The sequence below is a fragment of the Spermophilus citellus genome, assembly GCF_964194105.1.
Source record: "Spermophilus citellus genome assembly, chromosome: 4".
Taxonomy (NCBI): domain Eukaryota; kingdom Metazoa; phylum Chordata; class Mammalia; order Rodentia; family Sciuridae; genus Spermophilus; species Spermophilus citellus.
The window spans coordinates 124,847,539-124,871,715 of NC_138185.1; the positions used below are offsets into that span (position 1 = coordinate 124,847,539).

The following is a 24,177-nucleotide window of genomic DNA, read 5'->3' on the forward strand; positions in this document are numbered from 1 at the left end:
AATTCCCTGCCCTACACTTTGCTTAGTGTGCACATCCTGGCCTCCAGTGGTGGCCTAGGGGCAGATCTTTGCATGGGGTGGAGGTGCAGGGGACAGAGCACGAACTCACAAAAGAGCATTTTAAATGTCATCATTTAATAAGTCTGTTGCACAGAGGAAATTCTTATCCCCATTTTACAGATGGGGAAGTAGTTAAATCTCTAAGCATCGCTTGTCTCTTGTGTGCTATCAATTCTTACATTATCCCTGCATGTTAAGGATATATTACATAGATGTAGTTATCTGTTGAAGGCTTAATGGACCCTATCTCTATATCCTTTCTCTTCTTGGAAGTCCCTTCTCTGCTTTTGGGCTTAGAGCTTCTGCTAAGAGAACCTGACATGGAAAGTTCTAGAACTGCATTGGCAAAAGTCATCCCTTCATTTTGGGCTTTCATTTTGGATTTTTAAACAGATTTGAACCTCTGAAATGATTGGTTTATAGCAAAGGCAAATTTCACTGTATGACCAAATAACAGCTTTCAAATGTACATTTTCTTTGATCATTTTAATATAACCCTAGAGAATCTGTTAGAGAAGCCTGTGATGTTACATTCTGAACATCCAAATCTTTAAAACACTTACTTATAAGTAATACTTAGGTTTGGGGTTATAGCTCAGTGGTAGAGTGCTTGCCTAGCATGTGTGAGGCACTGGGTTCAGTCTTCAGCACCACATAAAAATAAATAAATAAAATAAAAGTATTGTGTCCATCTACAACTAAAAAATATTTTTTAAAAAGTACTACTTAAGGTCCGGGGTTGTGGCTCAGTGGTACGGCACTTGCCTAGCATGCATGAGGCACTGGGTTCGTTCCCCGGAACCACGTAAAAATAAGAAAAATTTAAAAAAAGGTATTATGTCCATCTACAACTAAAAAATAAAAAAAATAAAAAAGTACTACTTAAAAATTACTTTGCTTTCTTGGGTTATGAAAGGACAATTGGTTATTTTTTGATAGTAAAAAATATTATTTTAAAAATTAATCTTTAACTTAATTTACTTAGCATGCTGTGCCCTTCAGAGCATTTTCACATATTTTGTATCTGATCCTCATCATCACCCAGCAAGGAAATTCTGGTAGGTGTGTCCTTATCCCAGGGTGAGGACCCTGAGTCTGAGACAGTAATACACTTATCCAAGGACAGGGAGCCTTTGGCTTTCTGTTCAAGTGAGTTGATCACTAAGAATTTAATACTTGAGTCTGTGGCGCGCGCTGGGAAGCGGCGAGGTGCCGGAGTGGGGGTGCAGCGATGCGGATTCTGGGGGCTCCTGCCAGTGGTGCAATGGACGTGCTTAGTGCTAAGTTCCGGCTTTGAGACAGAGGAGAGAAGCGGTCCAGTTCGGTTCTCGACACCGGTTGGACCACGGAGGAGGACAGCAGCTGCCATCTTGGAGAGCTGATGTACTCATCCCTGTTTTCTACTGATCTCAGCTCATTCAGCTACGGAACAGGTGATTTCAGGCTGGTATTTGCCTGCGTCTCGCAGACAGATCGCTCAGGCTCGGGGCTGGAGAACCAGTGGAGAATACTCCTAGGGGCTCGCTCCTGGCAAGGCATGCGCCGGGCTCTGAGCGGCCAGATTCTGGTTCCCGGGGCTGCTTTGGCCCAGGGCTGGGGAACCTGCGGAGACTGCGTGTTGAGGCCAGCTCCAAGTGGAGCGTGCGCTGAGCTCGGGGCGGCTGGGTTCTGACTCCTGGAACAGTTTTGGCCTGGGGCTGGGGAGCCTGTGGGGACTGCGTCTTTGAGCCTGCTCCCAGCGGAGTGTGCACCAAGCTCGGAGAGCTTGGAGTGGCCGGGCTCTGGCTCCCGGAGCTGCTTTGGCCTGGGGCAGTGGAACCCGCGGGGGTCGCTCCTTGGAGCCTGCTCCTAGCAGTGTGTGAGCCGGGATCGAAGAGGCCGGGTTCTGCTCCCGAAGCTGCTTTGGCCCAGGGTTGGGGAACCTGCGGTGACTGCTTCTCGGTCCGGGTCCTGCTGGGTGCTGTGGGGGCCAGGGGGGCAGAGTGGAGCTGCCGCCTGCACCCAGAACAGGCCAAGTGACCCGCTGGCGTGGTATCACGACACCCCAACTGCAGCTGGGGCTGAAGAGAGTAGCCGCCCACGCCTAGAACAGGACCAGCGACCCTACGGCGCGGTAGCCAAGTCACCCCATTTGGAGTAGGGGCTGGCAGAGCCGCCGTCTGAGCCTGCAAGGTAGGCAGACCTGCGACCCACTGGCAGGACAGGCCTGGTAGCCTGCCAGCGTGGTGGACATGTAGCACCGAGGCAGTCACGTCACACTGGTTGGAGTGGGGGTGGAGCAGAGCCGCCGCCCGTGTCTGGAAAAGGCCCATCGACCCGTTGGAGAGGCAGTCAGGTACCCCCATTGGGAGTGGGGGCTGAGCAGAACTGCTGCCCGAGCCCGCAAGGTAGGCAGACCTGCGACCCACCGGCGGAACAGGCCTAGAGGCCTGCCAGCGTGGTAGACATGTCACACCAATTGGAGTAGGGGCCGAGCAGAGCCGCCGCCCACATCCGGATCAGGACCAACGACCCGAGGGCGTGGTAGTTACGTCACCACAATTGGAGTGTGGGCAGAGCAGAGCTGCCACCCGCGCCTGCAGGGTGGGCAGACCTGCGACCGACCAGCGTGGTAGAGAGATCACCCTGATTAGAGGAGGAGCACAGCCACTACCCGCCCTGCAAGGGAGATTTTCCAACTATACAAGAGCAATATAAATAAATAGGGGGAAAATTTCAAAAACACAACAGTTTCACCAAGCAGAAAGAAATGCGAGCAGTATGAAAAGACAAGGAAAGAAAGGACCACAAGCAATGCAGGTCAACCCAACTTTAGAAGAGGTAATAGCTGCAACAGATGGAATGTCAGATAAAGAGTTCAGGATATACATGCTTCAGATGATCTGGAGTCTCAGGGAAGACATGAGACAGCAAAATCAGACAATGAAAGATCACTTTGACAAGGAACTACATAAACAAATCCAGGAAGTAAAAGATCAATTACACAGGGAGATAGAGGTAATAAAAAACAAACAAATAGAAATCCTAGAAATGCAGGAAGCAATAAACCAACTTAAAAACTCAATTGAGAATACTACCAGCAGAGTAGAACACTTAGAAGATAGAACATCAGACAATGAAGACAAAGTATTTCAACTTGAAAAGAACATAGACAGCTCAGCAAGACTGCTAAGAAACCATGAGCAGAACATCCAAGAAATATGGGATAACATTAAAAGACCAAACTTAAGAGTCATTGGGATACAGGAAGGCACAGAGCTCCAAACCAAAGGAATAAACAATCTATTCAATGAAATAATACGAGAAAACTTCCCAGACTTGAAGAATGAGACAGAATCCCAAATCCTAGAAGCCTACAGGATGCCGAATGTGCAAAATCATAAGAGATCCACACCTAGACACATTATAATGAAGATGCCCAACATACAGAATAAGGAGAGAATTTTAAAAGCTACAAGAGAAAGGAAGCAGATTACATTTAGGGGTAAACCAATCAGGATAACAGCTGATCTCTCAACACAGACTCTGAAAGCTAGAAGATCCTGGAATAACATATTTCAAACACTGAAAGAAAATGGGTTCCAGCCAAGAATCGTGTATCCGGTGAAATTAAGCTTCAGGATGGAAGATGAAATTAAAACCTTCCACGATAAACAAAAGTTAAAAGAATTCACAGCTAGAAAACCATCTCTTCAAAAAATCCTTGGCAAAACATTACAGGAAGAGGAAATGGAAAATAACAATGAAAACCAACAGTGGGAGGTAGGACAGTAAAGGGGGGAAAGTAATCAAAGAGGAAAACAAATCAGGTTTAGTAACATTAATAAACAAATATGGTTGGAAGAACAAACCATATCTCAATAATAACCCTAAATGTTAATGGCTTAAACTCACCAATTAAGAGACACAGGCTAGTTGAATGGATCACAAAACAAGACCCAACAATATGCTGCCTACAAGAGACGCATTTGATAGGAAAAGATATACATAGACTGAAGGTGAAAGGTTGGGAAAAATCATTCCACTCATATGGACTGCGGAAACAAGCAGGAGTGTCCATACTCATATCTAATAAAATAGATTTCAAGCCAAAGTTAATCAAAAGGGATAAAGAGGGACACTGCATACTGCCCAAGGGAACCATACACCAACAAGACATAACAATCATAAATATATATGCCCCAAACAATGGTGCAGCTATGTTCGTCAAGCAAACTCTTCTCAAGTTCAAGAGTCTAATAGACCACCATACAATAATCATGGGAGACTTCAACACACCTCTCTCACCACTGGACAGATCTTCCAAACAAAAGTTAAATAAGGAAACTATAGAACTCAATAACACAATTAACAACCTAGACTTAATTGACATATATAGAATATACCACCCAACATCAAGCAGTTACACTTTTTTCTCAGCAGCACATGGATCCTTCTCAAAAATAGATCATATATTATGTCACAGGGCAACTCTTAGACAATATAAAGGAGTAGAGATAATACCATGCATCCTATCTGATCATAATGGAATGAAACTGAAAATCAACGATAAAAGAAGGAAGGAAAAATCATGCATCACTTGGAGAATGAACAATAGGTTACTGAATGATCAATGGGTTTTAGAAGACATCAAGGAGGCAATTGAAAACTTCTTAGAGCTAAATGAAAACACAGACACAACATATCGGAATCTATGGGACACATTGAAAGCAGTTCTAAGAGGAAAATTCATTGCTTGGAGTTCATTCCTTAAAAAAAGAGAAAACCAACAGATAAATGATCTCATACTTCATCTCAAAATCCTAGAAAAAGAAGAGCAAAACAACAGCAAAAGAAGTAGAAGGCAAGAAATAATTAAAATCAGAGCTGAAATTAATGAAATTGAAACAAAAGAAACTATTGAAAAAATTGACAAAACTAAAAGTTGGTTCTTTGAAAAAATAAATAAAATCGACAGACCCTTAGCCATGCTAACGAAGAGAAGAAGAGAGAGAACTCAAATTACTAGCATACGGGATGAAAAAGGCAATATCACAACAGACACTTCAGAAATACAGAAGATAATCAGAAATTATTTTGAATCCTTATACTCCAATAAAATAGAAGATAGTGAAGGCATCGATAAATTTCTTAAGTCATATGATCTGCCCAGATTGAGTCAGGAGGATATAGACAACCTAAACAGACCAATAACAATAGAGGAAATAGAAGAAACCATCAAAAGACTACCAACTAAGAAAAGCCCAGGACCGGATGGGTATACAGCAGAGTTTTACAAAACCTTTAAAGAGGAACTAACACCAATACTTTTCAAGCTATTTCAGGAAATAGAAAAAGAGGGAGAACTTCCAAATATGTTCTACGAGGCCAACATCACCCTGATGCCTAAACCAGACAAAGACACTTCAAAGAAAGAAAACTACAGACCAATATCTCTAATGAACTTAGATGCAAAAATCCTCAATAAAATTCTGGCAAATCGAATACAAAAACACATTAAAAAAATTGTGCACCATGATCAGGTAGGATTCATCCCTGGGATGCAAGGATGGTTCAATATACGGAAATCAATAAATGTTATTCACCACATCAATAGACTTAAAGATAACAACCATATGATCATCTTGATAGATGCAGAAAAAGCATTCGACAAAGTACAGCATCCCTTTATGTTCTAAACATTAGAAAAACTAGGGATAACAGGAACTTACCTTGACATTGTAAAAGCTATCTATGCTAAGCCTCAGGCTAGCATCATTCTGAATGGAGAAAAATTGAAGGCATTCCCTCTAAAATCTGGAACAAGACAGGGATGCCCTCTCTCACCACTTCTATTTAATTTAGTCCTTGATATACTAGCCAGAGCAATTAGACAGACAAAAGAAATTAAAGGCATAAAAATAGGAAAAGAAGAACTTAAATTATCACTATTTGCAGATGACATAATTCTATACCTAGCAGACCCAAAAGGGTCTACAAAGAAACTATTAGAGCTAATAAATGAATTCAGCAAAGTGGCAGGATATAAACTCAACACACATAAATCAAAGGCATTTCTGTATCTCAGCGACAAAACTTCTGAAACGGAAATGAGGAAAAACACTCCATTCACAATATCCTCAAAAAAAAAATAAAATACTTGGGAATCAACCGAACAAAAGAGGTGAAAGACTTATACAATGAAAACTACAGAACCCTAAAAAGAGAAGTAGAAGAAGATCTTAGAAGATGGAAAAATATACCCTGTTCATGGATAGGCAGAACTAACATCATCAAAATGGCGATATTACCAAAAGTTCTCTATAGGTTTAATGCAATGCCAATCAAAATCCCAATGGCATTTCTTGTAGAAATAGATAAAGCAATCATGAAATTCATATGGAAAAATAAAAGACCCAGAATAGCAAAAGCAATTCTAAGCAGTAAATGTGAATCAGGCGGTATAGCGATACCAGATTTCAAACTATATTACAGAGCAATAGTGACAAAACAGGCGGGTGGACCAATGGTACAGAATAGAGGACACAGTGACTAATCCACAAAGTTACAACTATCTTATATTTGATAAAGGGGCTAAAAGCATGCAATGGAGGAAGGATAGCATCTTCAACAAATGGTGCTGGGAAAACTGGAAATCCATTTGCATCAAAATGAAACTGAATCCCTTTCTCTCGCCATGCACAAAAGTTAACTGAAAATGGATCAAGGAGCTTGATATCAAATCAGAGATTCTGCGTCTGATAGAAGAAAAAGTTGGCTATGATCTACATACTGTGGGGTCGGGCTCCAAAGTCCTCAATAGGACACCCAAAGCGCAAGAGTTAACAACTAGAATCAACAAATGGGACTTACTCTAATTAAAAAGTTTTTTCTCAGCAAAAGAAACAATAAGAGAGGTAAACAGGGAGCCTACATCCTGGGAACAAATCTTTACTCCACACACTTCAGATAGAGCCCTAATATCCAGAGTATACAAAGAACTCAAAAAATTAGACAATAAGATAACAAATAACCCAATCAACAAATGGGCCAAGGACCTGAACAGACACTTCTCAGAGGAGGACATACAATCAGTCAATAAGTACATGAAAAAATGCTCACCATCGCTAGCAGTCAGAGAAATGCAAATCAAAACCACCCTAAGATACCATCTCACTCCAGTAAGATTGGCAGCCATTATGAAGTCCAACAACAACAAGTGCTGGAGAGGATGCGGGGAAAAGGGTACACTTGTTCATTGTTGGTGGGACTGCAAATTGGTGCATCCAATTTGGAAAGCAGTATGGAGATTTCTTGGAAAGCTGGGAATGGAACCACCATTTGACCCAGCTATTCCCCTTCTCGGTCTATTTCCTAAAGACCTAATAAGAGCATGCTACAGGGACACTGCTACATCGATGTTCATAGCAGCACAATTCACAATAGCAAGATTGTGGAACCAACCTAGATGCCCTTCAATAGATGAATGGATAAAAAAAATGTGGCATTTATACACAATGGAGTATTACTCTGCCTTAAAAAATGACAAAATTATAGAATTTGGAGGGAAATGGATGTCATTAGAGCAGATTATGCTAAGTGAAGCTAGCCAATCCTTAAAAAACAAATGCCAAATGACTGCTTTGATATAAGGGGAGTAACCAAGGACAGGGTAGGGACAAAGAGCTTGAGAAGAAGATTCACATTAAACAGGGATGAGAGGTGGGAGGGAAAGGGAGTGAGAAGGGAAATCTCATGGAAATGGAAGGTGATCCTCAGGGTTTTACAAAATTACATATAAGAGGAAATGAGGGGTAAGAGAAGAATAATACAAGTGGAAGAAATGATTTACAGTAGAGGGGGTAGAGAGAGAAAAGGGGAGGGGAGGGGAGGGGGGATAGTAGAGAATAGGATAGACAGCAGAATACATCAGTTACTAGAATGGTAATATGTAAATCAATGGAAGTGTAACTGATGTGATACAGCAATCTGTATACGGGGTAAAAATGGGAGTCCATAACCCACTTGAATCAAACTGTGAAATATGATATATTAAGAACTATGTAATGTTTTGAACGACCAACAATAAAAAAAAGAATTTAATACTTTATAAATATGGATTTCCCAAATGTTGTTAGGCTTACTGGGCTTTGTTTTCCTAGATGCCTGGTTGACTCGCACACTTTGCTATTTCTCTCGGAGCTGAATGATGATGGCAGTTCCTAATCTCTCAGTCTTTATTTGTTATCCTCTCCTTCACATCATCAGAACAGGTTCTGGAGTTTTCTTTTTTAAAATTTTTTTTAGTTGTTGATAGACCTTTATTTACTTATATGTGGTGCTGAGAACCGAATCCAGTGCCTCACACATGTCAGGCAAGTGCGCTACCGCTGAGCCCCAGCCCCAGCCCTGGGGTTTTCTAAAACGTTTAGTAAGGGCCACTAGAGATTGCTCATAGAATCTTAGCATTGAAAGATAATGAACCCACCTGTTTTTCACAGGTAGAAACTGAAACTGAGACATTAGACAAATCTTGCCCATCTTTTTAAAAATTATTTATTTATTCTGAATTGTTATATATGACAGCAGAATGCAGTTAATTTCATATTACACATATAGAGCACACTTTTTCAAGTCACTGGTTGTTCATAAAGTATTTTCACACCATTTGTGTCTTCATACATGTATTTAGGGTAATGATGTCTAACTCATTCCACGTCTTTCCTACCCATGTCCCTTCTCTTCCCCTCCCTCCCCTTTGTCCTATCTAAAGTTCCTCCATTCCTCCCATGCCCCCCCCCCCACATTGCCATTATGAGTCAGCATCCTCATATCAAAGAAAACATTCCAATTTTGGTTTTTTGGGATTGGCTTACTTCACTTAGCATTTTTTGGGATTGGCTTACTTCACTTGGCATTATATTCTCTAACTCCATCCACTTACCTACAAATGCCATGATTTTATTCTCTTTTAATGCTGACTAATATTTTATTATGTATATATGCCAAAGAAATCTTGCCCATCTTATTAGCTAGTTAGATAAAGAACAGAATTATGCAAAAGTATGAGTATGTGTGTTTGTATTTTGTTTTATTTTCTTTGGAAAGTAAAAAAAAAAAAATTCTTATTGTCCAGTTAGGTAAACTTACACATATTAAAGATTTCCTATCTTTTCAATGGGAAGCATTCTCCTGCTTCACCCCCATATAAACAAAAAAGAATAATGTTGAATGTCAGAGGTGGTAATATGAAATCTTAATTAGAAATGAAAATTTGTTAGTTATATGTTATTTTTCCTCTATTAACATTTTGAATATTATAGAGATCATCCATTTCTTCTGCTTTAAAAAAAATTTGGTCAAAATAATAGCTTAAATGTATGTATGCATATAGGTAGGTAGGTAGATAGCTTGTCAGCACAAAGGTAGAGAAGTAGCTATCCTGGGCCCTGGTTGGCCAGGGAGAGAAGTATGGCTCTGTACTCTCCCTTTGCTCCCCCAGAGCTGTCCCTTAGGTCTTTCTTCATCTGGTGAGAATCTCTCCATGCCCTTTTGGCGAGGGAGATGAATCTAAGGGTGAGCCTGGATCAGTTTAGGAGACTGAACAATGAGCCAAGTCCTACCCAGATTGAAATCTGAACGGAATCAGGTAGTGTACTCACTCCCCTGCTTTCCTGGAGTTCAGAGGTGTGAGCAGCATGACCAGATTTGTTCCTTACCCAGGGCCAGCTACTTTTGTAATGAGATTTTAAAAGAGCCTAAATTTCGGTAGCCTCCCACATAATGCTATAAGAGCCCAACAACATATATTTTTCATATTTTTCCCTCTATTTTTATTTTGATTATCCCCTCTGACTGGAAAGCCCTCTCTACAACCACACCATTTAAAAAACCAATTAGAGTTATGCCTGTTCTTTAAAATCTGGCAAAAATTAGCCTCTGCGAAATTCTCTGTGATCAATTTTATCAGAATAAATTTTACCCTTCCTCTTAATCCTTGTTCAAATCTTCACTGTTTGTAGGGTCCTTATCACATACCATTGCAGGTTGTAGCTATTTAGGTATATACCTTTGTCTTTAGTGAGATTTTCTCAATAAGTTATTAATTTACTTTTTATTTAAGTAATTCACATGGTAGAAAAATAGTTAAAAAGAAAACATTACCTATAATTATACCTCCTAACATTTCTAAAATAAAGACTATTAACTATTGTTTTTAGTAATATTTACATAGCTGTTGTAAATGCTTTAATTTATTAATTCTGGGGTTCTCAAATGTGAGTGTGTGTTGGAATCACCTGGAGGGTTTGTTAAAAATCAGATTCCCTTCATCTTTACCCACTGTTCCTGACTCCATAGATCAGGGGTAGGACCTGATAATTTGCATTCTAACAAGTTCTCTGGTGATGCTAAGGCTGCTGATCCACAGACCTTACCTGGAGAATCACTGAATTAACTCATTTAATCCTCACCATACGAAATAAGTATTGTCATTATCACCTTTTCTAGATAGGGAACTAAGGCAATCAAATAGCTTCCACAGGGTCACATGGCTAGTAAAAGGAAGAGCCATTATTCAAGCCAAGGCAAATTAGTCCATTTGCATAGCCATTTGAGGTGTTAACAGAGCACAGAGCCTCTCTCTGAGACCACAGAGGCTCCATGGTGGACATGACCATAGAGCAAGTATTGAAGGAGAGTTGTGACTAGATATTCCTGTGTGGGACAGTATGTGCAGCAGTCTGGAGGGAGAAAAGATGCCACTTTCCTGGAGACAGGCAAAACACAGTTTAGTTTTGCCTGTGTAGGTTTTGTTGCCTCTGCTGTCCCTCGAGGGCAAAGGGCAGTATCTTGAAATTCCATGCAAAGTATCAGGCCTGTGTTCATTCTTAGGAAATGCCTGCTGACTTTCTCTTGATTATATCTATAATGGACACGACTTCATAATGAGGAACTAAACTATCAACCTTTTGGTTAACAGTGACAAAAAGTAAATTAGGCCATGAACTTTGAGATAGGCCTTATTGTGAAAGTCAGGGCTACTTTAATTTCTTTCTGTGATGTAAGAAGTAAGACTTTATCTTCCTTCTTTGGGAGATTAGACTATTTAATATAGTGAAGATCTTTTGTTTGATTCATTGCTTTTTAATAATTATGCCTCCTTACACGTTTTCAGGTGAAAAGAGAAAAAGTCTTGGGATAAGAATTGCAATCCCTTGGTTCTGGTGACAGAATCATTTACTGTTTATTCTGTGTCTTCTGTCTTTACTGAATCCTGTATCTTGTTTGTTTTAAATAGGTTGATTCTGCTTTATAATAATAAAAAATAGGTGAAAGACGTTTTAGGTAGAAATAGGTTAGTCTATAAAAAGTTCTTTTAAAAAAGCCATTGCTAATGGAAAGAAAATGTTAAAAGACAAGTGTTTTGTGTGTGTATGTGTGGGTATACATACTTTTGAGGGTTATCACAGTCTCCTATAAGTCTGTATGAATAATACTGAGATATGTGTTAAGGACAGGAAGAAGTTTTATATTTCTAGCCCATACTTTCAGTTTTACAGATTAGATTATTGATGCTTTGAAGCATTATATTGGTTTCTTAAATATGTGTATATATTTATGGTTTTCAAAACACTTTTGTATGTATTCTTTATTGATCATGTGCTTATGTTATTATTTGCCTATAATAAACTTTCTTATATTGTTAGGCCAGCTACAAATGCATGCATATTGTGAAAACCCAGATATAGTGTTATGTGGAAATAAGAGTGATTTGGAAGACCAGAGAGTAGTAAAAGAAGAGGAAGCCAGAGGACTTGCTGACCAATATGGGTGAGTATTTTTGTGGTGAAATCTAGAGAAAACATTTTCATTATAAACCTCTGTACATGACTGGGTAATAAAAAAGACAAAAATGAAAAATTAAAGCAAAACGCTTGGATGTAGGCCTTGGGAGATGTCAAATATTTACTTTTTATATTAATATCATGATAGTGGGAATCATAGAAAAATCATGGGATAAGGGTCTCCCCCAGGAGAAAGACAGCTTTAACTGCAAATATACTGAGTAGGGCCTCCTTTTTAATGTGCCAACTGGAGACTTGTAGGATAAGGTAATCCTTTATGTTGAGCAAGGAAATTTCAAAGCCAGTTCATATAATACTATAGACAGTTCTAGCATTTGAGGTCTTATTGAGTATCACAGACCAGGTGCTGACTTTGACTGGGAGAGCTGGTGAAGAGTCCCTTTGGTTTAGGCTATTTTTATGGTGGAGGGTTAGCAAAATGCTATCTTCCTCCTTGAGCTGTGGGAGTAGGATCATAGTGGCAACAGAATGAATTGGGCACAACAGAAGAGGTCATCTATTGCTTATCCAAGTATCAAGGGCACCTCTACAAATGAATTGGTTTTATTTTGACCTCTGGTACTATGAGAACCCAAATTTAGATACTTGCTATTAAAAGGAGGTAGTGAGAAGGATTGGGAAGGGAGGGGAGGGAAATGGAGGTATGTATGATATAAGAGGTAGAGGTGTTACCAGATAGTTGGCTTGAGGATTCAAGGAGGCCAGGGGAGTACCTTTCCTGGTTGATTCTGTGACCCTGCTTAGTTTTTCCTTGGGTTGTTGGAGGTTAAGAAGGCCCTCAAGGCAGGGCTTACGCTAGGAAGTGGGTAGAAGGATAGGTTGGTCAGGTGAGAAGAAACCAGAATCTGGAGGGCTTTGAATACCAGATTAGGAGATTAGATTTGGTCTCTGGAGGACAGAGGGTTGCTGAAAGCCTTTGAGCATGGAGAGATGTTATACATATTTTTCCAAATCAGTCTGGGAACCTTAGAAGGGGTGAAATGGAAGAAGGGAAGACTAGAGACCGGGAGATTCAGCTGTGAGGAGGGTAAGGGCTGGATTAGTGAAAAAGGGGTAAATCAGAAAAAACACACATGTGGGGCAGAACAGGATTTTAAATCATTTTCAATTTGCAATTGGATGTGGAGTTACACCCAGAGTAGATGATGTTTAACCATGTTAGAAATACCTGGAGCACTTTTAATATATATATGTGTAGGCCTCTGTCCTTCTGACATAGTTGATCTGGAGTTTATGAGGTAGGTTTCAAGTGAATATCTACATGTGAAGGGATCTGTCACAGTGATTTGACCTTATGCACCAGGGGGAGTTGGGTAAGCAGTCTTTATAAGGTGTTGGTTTTGTGTCTTACGCTGAAGCTTAAAGTGCACAGGACAGGGAGTCAGGAAAGAAAGGTGGATGTCAAGTGGAGGATGGAGGTAAGAAGTGAGAACCAGTTGGGACCCATAAGCGTGTACTGAAATTCATGTCAGCCCTTGTTGCCTCGTATCGTAATGATGTGCGTGTCCTGAAAAAACCAGGACCCTCTGCTACAAGGATAGCCACATATACCTGGCTCAGGGGTCCCAGGAGCTAAAGGAAGGTCTGGGGTGGGTGAAGCAGGTGCAGGTCTGATTGCTGGTTTATATCAACAAGACGAGCCAAGAGATAAGGAACAGTATGTAAAAGCATTAAAATGGCTACTGCTTCACTTCTGCCCTCCATATCTCCCCCAGATCTCTTTTGTGGTGTACCCTAAGCAGGAAGGAAATTCTGGAAAATGTTCACCCCAGCCTGGTTGATATATTAAAGAGGCACTACCCCAGGGGATTCTGGGCAGTGGTGTCCTCTGCAGGATATTCATATGTGGTGGTTGAGAGTGATTGGGGAGATTCTGAGGTGGAGGCTGACAAAGGCCCACAAGCAGTTCTAATATGCACCCTACTCTGCCCCACCCCTTGAGAGGCACTCAAGGAAGTAGAAGGGAAACAGGGAGAGGTTAAATACCACAGAGAATGCTGAAATGTTGAGAACTGTGTTGCAAGGGGGTCAAGAGGAAGTAAGCGATGAAGCAATGGAAGCCAGATGCCTAGACCATGCTTCTGACAAGTGTATCAGTAAGGGCAAGAGCAGGGCAACTAGAGGAGTTAGCTTCAGCTAGCAAGTATATTCTTAAGTATTGGGGGAGAGTCAAGATTGACTTCTCCCTCTGGGCTTCTTCAGCCTTTGCTTTTTTTTCTCTGGTCTGGGTCTCAGAATTCCAGTCTGCCTGGTAGCAGAGAGCCTGGCATTGCCTTCTGTCACATTGGGAATCTGAGGAGTGTGGAGACTGTTTCTCACCTGTGTCCAGCTCACAACAGCTGTGGGATGTTTCACAGAGAGGAGCCCAATCTTAGTTGTTGAGTTAAAATGAGAAGAAAAGGGATTAACAGATTGGAATAACTGAAACTCTTGAAGAAGATGAGAGAAGGAAGGAAACAGAATTCCAATGGGATTTAGAAAGCAATGTGGTTCTGTAGGCTCTCTGGCACTTTTAGATGAAAATATGATGGAACAATTTGGCTCCTATGTATTTTACAAGTTTGGCATAAACATTTATTGATTATTTTCACAGAAATCATGATTCATTCTTCATAATTATAACATTTTCATTGGTGGCCAATGTACTAAAAGGACTGTGTCAGTCAGTACATCCTTGTATTTAACAGTTAGAAAACAAGGGTACAGCTTATGGCATATTTTCATATCATTTACATGTTCTGATAAGTTTACATTTTTTTTTGTTACCACAGTCATAAAAACAGATCATTGGTTCACAAGTAGTTTTGTGCCACATATATAAAATAAGAGCTTGTGTCTTAGAAAAACTTTGCAAATTGGTAATGAACATTATAGTGTAAATATGGAGCATGAATCTGTGAGTGCTGGAACAAGTATATATGAAAATGAAGACTTCATGCAGCAGCAAAACATGTGCACATGATGATGAATATCAGAAAATTTTTTTTAGTAGTTTAGGAGTCTATTTACCCCTAATTCTTTAAGCATTTTTTTTCTGCATTCATTTTTTTCTATGAAACTTGGTTATATTATATTTTGAAGCTCTTCGGTCACTTTAAACAAGACAAAATGATCTCTCTGGTTAACCAATTGAGATTTTCCAGAACAAATGGAAAACAGTGCTTTTCAATGTGTTGTATTGAATGCTATTGTCAGTGAAGTCAGAGAAAATAGCAAAACAGAGACTTGTTCAAACTTGGGCACCAGTCAGACAAAATGATTGCTATCTACACTGTTGTTAAAACATTTTAAAAATAATTACAAAGTCAATGATGAATACATTAGAATAGAAAACAGAATGAAATATTGGCAACAATATTCTTTTAGATGATACTGTTAGGTCTCAAATATGTATCAGAATCACTGGAACACCGAGTCTCTCAGAGGCACTGATTCAGTAGGTCTGGGATGGAGCAGATAAATTTACATTTGTCACTGATTTTCAGATGCTGTTGCTGCTGGTTCTGTATGGCACTTTAGGAACAGAAGCTAAGTTCCTATCAGGTGTGCATGCTAGCAGATATTTTCCTTGAAGAGAATCATTTATACATAGAATATGAGATAGTTATTTACTTGCACCCTGCTTGGGTAGAGGAAATGTGCCCAATGATTTTTCATTGGAAAATCCATGCTAAAGAGAGAAGGATTTTTTTCCTATGTAATTTTATCAGTTATGCTATAGATGGGAAGGGACACTCGAATCAGTACTGAGGAAGGGCTAACCACAAGTGAGTAAGCAAGGAATTCATTATGTGAGTAAAAATGGTTGGATCAAAATGCTTGTCCTCACTGCTTTATTCAAAGAGAATAGTTTGTGGTGACAATAAGTCATTTTTTTAAATGCAGAGTCTGAGGGAAGTAGAGAAAATTGTGGATGTGATCAAAACACGACAACTGAATATACATATTTCATGTTCTGTGCAAAGAAATGGGTAGCAAATTTAAGAGGACTTTTTCCTGACTGAAGGCTGATGGCAGTTGATGAGGAAGGTGCTCAAAAGTTTCTGGAACAAAAGAGGAGTTAAAAACATTTATTTGTAACATTAAAAAATCAGTATAAACCATTTATTAGATTTTTAAAAATTTTATTGTTGATGGATCTTTATTTGTTCATTTATATGCGGTGCTGAGATATGAACCCAGTGCCTCGCACATGCTAGGCAAGCACTCTATCACTAAGCCACAGTCCCAGCCCAGATTTTAAGTGGCAGAGTTTAGCAGAAGCTGTTTTACCTAGTCTGAGCTAGATGAAACGTGATATGAATCACTTGGTCGTTCCCAGATTGGTTCTTTGCAAACTTGGTGACATCCTTCCTTGATAAGAGAAATAAATTATTGATGTATCATTGGGCATGTTTTAATGGCACACAAATAAACCATAATCAAACATACAAGCTGATTTCCGGAGCCCACTGCAACTCAGGTAAGGATCTAGATTTCATTTGCCACAGTCTCTCAGGTTCAGGCAGCACACCATTCCTTTTTCTGTAAATGTTATTCAGTTAGTATCCAGAAGACTATGAAATACCATACCAAGACTCACTTCTCCTTTATGTGAAAAATTTCTCCACAATTTCTGGATCCACATGTGAATCAAATACAGAGAACCATTTAACAACCATCCAACATACTTACTGTCATTCCTGGCAATTTCTAGCTGGGATTTAGGATCTTCTAGTTTTGAGGGAATAAATAATAGAAAAGAAACCAGCTGGATGTGAATTCTGACCCATGGCCTGAGTGAGATATGAATGTCTTGGTGTAAAACTACGAATAATACCATCCCTCTCATTGATATGAAGCTGTAAACATTTCATTTAATTTTTTTATTTCAAAATTTGTGATTAATCTACTTTTAAGAGCACATTAAAATTAGTTGTCTGCATGTACTTCAAATGACCATTTATAAACTGATATTTAGACAGATTTTTTTCATACCTTTGGCAATACTGCTCCATGACAGTGCTACATTAGCACCACCATGTGGAGAGAGGGAGCAATACCAATTTTGCTATGATTATAAAGGGGGCAGGTGATCCTCTTGAACTTTTGCTAAGATTACTAAATTTTGCCTAATAAGTTTTTAGAAAAGTATCATATTTTTGAGAGAAGAAAAATCCCATTGTATGAAAATTTATCGAACCCTGGCTGGGCGCTACACTTGTGCTAAGCACTGAGCGTGTGTTATCTTATTTCCTCCTCATCAAGACCTCATGAGCAGAGCTTCTTCCCCTTTACTGATAAGGAGCAGCAGGTCCCAGAGCTGGAGGCCAGAATACGAGGAGTTGGCTTTAGAACCCAGAAACTTTATTGCTGTTCTTATTCCTTTCTTTTTGTTTACTCTTTCTTCCCCAGCCCCAGAATTTGAGATCTTTTTATATTGCTTTAAAAAACATAAAATATTTAATGAAAGTGCTTAGGTAAAATAGCTCAAACCCCTTCTGAATGTGAACATCAGAAGCTGTGAAAATAAAAATATTTCTAACTCCATTCACTTCACCTCCTATATGCAGTCTAATTTTTAAAAGTGAATACAATACATATTTCTGTCTCAGTCATCATTTTCTTATGGTAGAAGAATCTTTTTAATTTTTTTTAATTTTTGTCAAAGAAGTCAAGTTTATTAGATTTGAACAAAAATAAGGAATTCAGCAATGGCAAAATCCTCAAGAGGACTCTGGACTAATTCAGTTTAAATGGAGGTCTAAGTGTTAGTAGCTGTGGATTCTGGATATAGCAATCTAAATAAAAACATCAAGAAGTGTAGAAAAACAATGTTAGGAAAAGTTTGGTTATGACTTTCATTATATTTAATAGCAAAAAGAGAAATAATGGAGACTGAAGTTGAAACATTTTGAAGGTTTTATCACCTGTGTTTGCTTGAAGTTCAATATGTCACTTATTTTATTTTTGAAGTCATTTAATAGATGTTGTAAAAAGAAAATTTACCATGGGTAAAAAAATTCTACAATTCATAACAATTTCTTTCTCTTAAATGCACATGAGTTAAACATAATCCTTTTAAAAAAATAAAAGGAGGCTCTCCATCATGATCTATATTTTCAAATTTTTATTTTTCTAAATTTTTCTACATTTTTTTTTTCAAAATGGAAGGAGAGTCTTAATTCAGGGTTTTCTCTGTGGATCTTATCTCATTCACTTTTCCTCTAGCAGTCAAGGAACTGAGAGTGGAATGGAGTGAACTCTAGTATTCATTTATTCCTGAGGACTTACAAAAACCATATTGCCCTAATTATGTAAAAACAAACAAACAAGTAAAAACCCAAAAAACTGTTGAGTTGGAAGACTTTGAAGTTGTTAACCTGACTCATGGTCCCATGACTTGGAGTTTCATAAATGGCACGAAAATATACTTTTATTTGAAAACAAACACAAGTTTGTTACTTGAATTTTGGGTTACAAATCTAACCTATGTCTTGTAAATATTGTGTATCTTTTAATGAGTAACTTAAAATTTATAGCTTAACTACTTTACCTTGAAATTCTATCAATTAAATATTGCTTCAGTTAATAAACATTGGTCAATAGCTCATAGCTAAAGAAGCATCAGCCATTTTTATGTTGGTATTAATCAGTAAAAAATCCATTTTTATCAGCATTTTAGTGAAGACCACTTGGAGGAACAAGAAGTTTGATAAGGATGTGAGGGAGGCAAATGCTTTGGAGCATGAAACACTTTTCAGAACCTGTATGAGAGAGCCATTCTTGATGTGGGGAAGTATGCTTCTGCCTACAAGAATTAGTACAGCCCAGTACTGTAGATTTTATAAATCAGCTACATCGTACATTAAACTAACATTTGTGAACTAGCAGGAAACTTAATATTTACAATGTTGCTATGACATGTAGCTGTGACTTTACATGATTCAGTGACATTATTTCTTTGGGATGATGTGTTCCAAGTTTTAAGCAAAAATTTAAATACATTTTGTTAACTAACCCATTTCTATATTGGAAATAAACATTAAGTTTCACTATGTGTCAGATTATGATGGAAGTGCTTTAAAACATTAGCTCATTTAATCTTTTTGAAAAAAACTTTTTAGATATTGATGGACCTTTATTTTATTCATTTATTTATATGGGGTGCTGAGAGTTGAACCCAGTGCTTCACACATGCTAGCCAAGTGCTCTACCACTGAGCCACAACCCTAGCCCCAGCTCATTTAACCTTTATAAGAAAATACTGATATTTGGTATTACAGACGAAGCTATTAAAGCATAGAGGTTAGTAGCTTACCAGAGTTACTCATTTGGTAAAATGTAATACTAGGATTTGAATCCAGTCAGTTCCAGAGGTTGTAGCTTTTACCCATTGCATCATACTGTCCATAACTTTCATGCATAAGTTTTAGAGTTTTCAAAGTATTTGCAACTATATTTTCTTATATGTGCTCAAAAGTGACTGTGAAGTAATTTTCAGGAAGTGAGAGTAAAGAAACTGTGGGAAGGAAAAATAGCTCAAAGGAGATTCAGTTGGGAAATCAACTGAGATAGAGAACTCCAGAGTTGGAAAGAAATTTATAATTGACCTTGAGGGAATTTAAAAAATTAGGTGCACACATGTAATCTCAATGACTTGAGCCGTTAAGGGAGGAGGATTACAAGTTTGAGGTCAGCCTCAGCAAATTAGCAAGACCCTGTCTCAAAATAAAGTTAAAAGGACCTGGGATGTGGTAGAGGATGTGGTAGAGTACTTGCCTAGCGTGTACCAGGCCCTCGGTTCATTACCTAGTATGTCAAAAAAAAAAAAAAAAAAAAGAGTAGCACATAATTATGATTTAGTATTTAAAGACAGTTTATTCTCAACTACTTTTTTTAAAAAAAATCTTTTTTCTACTTTTTTTTTAGTTATTTCCAATTTATTCTTGGGGAGGTAAGTTTTAATAGCTTTTCCCTGTAATAATATATTTCTGATAGAATGGTCAAGCTCTCTCCTTAAGTATAAGCAATGTTTCATAGACATTAACTGATTCTTCGTGGGTATAAATGAGAGGGATGAAGAAAATTGAAGTATTTACATTTTGAAAATGCTCAATCCAAAATTCTATTCTGTAGCAATATTAACATCACAAACCGTCACCTAGATTTAGCTCAATAACATCATAGGCACTCAGTAAAGAAATATTTATTGAATTCAATCACAAATCACATTTAATCAAATATTACATGTGATGAGTGGGGCAGTGGGGAGGGACAGAGATGCACTATCTTAATTTTGTAACAAGGAGACCGATGAAGATAGAAGAAAAAAGATTGATGGTAACCAAAGACATAATCAGACAGGAAGTTTGAAACCTCCCAAGACTGTCTTTTTGCCCAACAAACTCAACTCTGATTGAGATATTTTGGAGTCAGCAAATGAAAGGGCAATAGGATGTGGACATGCTGGATTCCGTGGAGCACCGTGTCTTGCAGACCTTGCAGATAAGTGCCCAGATGAGGCAATGGTTGGTCAGCCAGCATTTCACAGCCGTGCTCACACAGGAGAGAAGTGCACAGTTCTGTTGCCAGGCCTTTCGGCTTCTGGAGAAAGTGTATTGACAAGACAGTGTCATGAGAAATCAGAATGGAGAAGTCACCTTCTATTCCCACACATGTCCCCTTAACATGTGTCTTAGTAATATTCCTGCCTGATTATGTCTTTCATTACTGTTTTGGAACAGTTCTGAAAAAAACATTAAAAAGTTACAAATAATTTTAAAAAACTAAAACTTTAGAAGATATCCTGTGGAAGCTGCTACTTGCAAGAAACTGTAAAAGAATGAGGGAAACTGGTAATGTGAGTCACTGAGGTAGAGTTAACATGCTATGAGAATACAGGAAAACAGATAGTCCAAGAAGAGTGATCATGGAGGATTTTAGAGTTCTGCTAAATTTAAGGAATGTTTTACTGAATCTAGCTGCAGACCATCCTTCCCCTGAGGTGCTACATCTTTCTTTTGTATTTTTTATAGTTGAGAACATTTTGGCTAGATGCTTTGCCAAATGGTGTAAAGGAAATCAACGGTTTGAGGTTGTAAAGTTTTATCATCAATTTTATGTATTTTTTAAGAAGCAGGAAGAATCTTTTAGTTGATTAATTGATCCTCAGGAAGATTGATTTCTCAAGATGATATGAAAAGTAGTCTTACTGTTTTGAAAAAATGCCTTGTAAGTTATTTAAAAAGTTACATATATACCACAAGTGCTTGAATCATAGCACAAATGGATATATGAGATTAGATGGTCTTGAGGAATGCAGATGCTACAGAATTCAAAATGTCTTAAGTGTACGGTCTAGGAGTACAGCCTGGAACTGACAGGTAGCAACACCTTTGACAAACATTGCCAGAACCCTTTGATTCTCTCCAATTTCGACTTTTTTTTTTTCCCCCAGCAAGTGAAAGAGATTTATCTATTTTGGAAATCTTCACACAAAAAATAAATTTTGAAACCAGTAAAACCTATTGTTAGGCCGGTTACACTGGTATTAGACAACTCTGGATCCAAATCCTAACTGTTTCTTTCTAGCATTGTGAAATTGGGCAAATTACTTCATTTTTTTGAGCCTCAGTTTAATCATTTGTGAAACAGGAATATTGTGTACCTGAATAAAACCGTGGCCATATGTAGTGAGTTCATGCACATAAAACACATGCATGTTTTTAATAATTATTACTGAGCTACCCAATTTCCCCCTTCATTTTAAAATAAATAATATATACCAACTTGTTTCAATCCAGGCAAACTAGAATGCTGTAAAGATAATAAGAGGAATCCCCAAAGCAAAAAGGAGGGGGTCCCCAAAACATGATAATAGTTCTCGTTCAGAAAATATTTAATAGCGTGTTGTAAAAGTTGAACCCAACTATATTATTTTCCCCTTTTATTTAGTAGTTTTGGAAATCAGTATCTATTAATAAACCCTGAGAGAACATTGAAGACCTTTGTGGGGAGATAGGAAGAACCTCATTTTCCATTTGTGTCATTTATTAACTAAATGACATTGTTTAGACCTCCTAGAGTCTCTGGGCCTTTCTTGCCACAGGTCTAGTTTAAGAACTTTTTCTTCTAGATAAAAATGAAAGGGGAGTAGGATACGGGCATTCTGGAATCAGTGGAGCAATCCTGTCTTGCAGAACACACAGATTCTGTTCTCCTCCCTGAATCCATTCTCCTTTCTACCTCCTCTGACAAAATCACCCTTCCTACACAACATTGTTGGAAGACAACATCTGTACCCTACCCCTTCCCTTCTTCACAGAATTCCCATTTTCTTTCTTTATCTGTTTTGCTTTGAGAGGACTTACTATTCAGGAGATGCTGGTGTGAGCCCCAAGCCCAGCCTGACTACTTGATGTAAGTCAGTTATGATTTTTTCATTCCTTTTTTTTTGGTTTTGTTTTGAAATTTAGAAACAAATTTTATTTAAGATCTGAAGTACAATTCCTAAAATATCAACTTTTCCAGAAAACTGTGACTATACAATAACATATTGCCTCTGTCATATTAGAGTGTACATTAGACTCAAATACAAAAACCAAGAATCAAACCACCATCCTTCAACAATTTGAGGAAAGAAAGAATGCCTACACAACGACATGCATGGATTTCAGAGGATGGGCTATTTTACTTTAAGCTCCATTGGGGAAAAAAAAGAGCAGAAACATTTGGGTTTTGGGGTATATACATTAAGTTGAAGCTTTGGCACTAGGAATCAAGGCATTTTGACACATAGCATTTAATACACATTAGAAAATTGTGTAGTGTCAAGGGATAGAACCACCAGCGTTCACGTGGTGTTTGTCAACTAGGCAATAAAATGTTCTATTAAATGTTTCTTCTTTGTCTAATTACTGCACAAACTGGTAGCAACTTTGAAATGAGGAGGGAGTTTTCACTCCTTTTATTTTCTGTTTAAAACAGAACAGAAAACAAGCTGAAACATAAACCCTGCTATACATTAACAATCTTACTTCATTTTTTTTTTCTGATACTGGGGATTGAGCCCAGAGTCTAGGCAAGTGCTCTACCATGGATGAGCATCCCTATCCCTATCTTAACAGTTTTAAAGAACATCAGCTATAGGAAAAAAAAAAAAGCCAAGAACAGAATTGTTCTTGGTGTTTACAGATACCAGATGTAACAGTGAGTGATCAGTAGAACCTCTCACAGGGCTTTGTGGTATTACCGAGCAGAAGCTATTTTGTAATTACTGGCGGTTAACAGAGATGCAGAATTCTTTGCCAGATATTTTAGGAAATCATACAGATAGCTCAATAGTAATGCAAGGTTCTTCTCATCAAAGAGAGCATAGGTCAACTTGATCAAATTCTTACAAATAATCTCAGTAGGTGTGGCGCTTAATAAACCCGGGACACTGGCACATTAGGGTGGGCCAAAAGGATTTTGGCATACTGGGGCCTCTCTCATTTGTAGAGCAGCTAAGTGCCCAATATCACATTGAAATACTCTTATTCCTGCCACAGCTTTATATACTGCTTACTCCTTATAGTTGACATTTTCCTGTGATTTCTTACAAATTTTAGAATGGCACCTATGTCTTAGCAGGGAGTTGAAACTGCTGCTTCTGCCTGGTTAGTAAGTCCCATTCCTCAACAAGCCAAGGTTGTAATTCTTCAGGAATCTTCACTTTAACTTCCATTCTATTGTTAAATGTCTGTTCACTTTCCACAGTGGGATCTCCCTGCCCCCCTCTTTTTTTCCTGGGGGTAGGATGCTGGAGAGCTTTGCTGGTACTGCCACCATCTCCATTTCCAGGAGTCTTCTATCCTTCTTTCTTGTCTTCCTCACGGGTTCTGAAGGGGGTTTTATGCAGAGTGCCCCTACCCCCATCTTCCTTGGAGAGTTGGCTCAAGATTCTTTGTGAACGATCTGTCTTTTTTCTTGAGGAGGCACCTTTCACCATACGTCTCTGCATATTGCTTTGAGTTGGTTTTTTGAAGTTGTCTTCTGCAGGTTGTTGTCCACGAGTTTGAAAATCCCTCTTTCTAGAACGCATTCAACCCTGTTTTTATTCCAAATGACAATCTTCCTTCTTTCCCTTCCAAGAACTCCTAATGATTTTCCAGATGGACTCTTACAGATCTTCTGGGATGATCTGGAAGGATGAAGTGGGAGATACAACCCCAAGTTCTGTAGTCAGGGATGGTTCTGCAATAAGGATCAGATTTCCTGATCCTTACTTATGGCAGACTTAGCTTTTCTG

General features: G+C 38.5%; 1 protein-coding gene and 1 pseudogene across 4 annotated transcripts in view; one reads left to right on the top strand and one right to left on the bottom strand.

Annotated features, from left to right (window-relative positions):
• The window catches only part of RAB27A (RAB27A, member RAS oncogene family), an 85,362-nt gene that overhangs the window by 57,277 nt on the left and 3,908 nt on the right, over positions 1–24,177 (top strand). For all 3 annotated transcript variants that reach the window (XM_081291932.1, XM_081291931.1, XM_081291933.1), the window contains exon 5: positions 11,748–11,871. In XM_081291932.1, the coding sequence (XP_081148058.1) occupies positions 11,748–11,871 (124 nt within the window). The remainder of the gene's footprint in view (positions 1–11,747; positions 11,872–24,177) is intronic.
• Positions 23,136–24,099, bottom strand: LOC308647348 (mortality factor 4-like protein 2; annotated as a pseudogene). The gene has a single exon. The product of its transcript is annotated as a mortality factor 4-like protein 2 (transcript).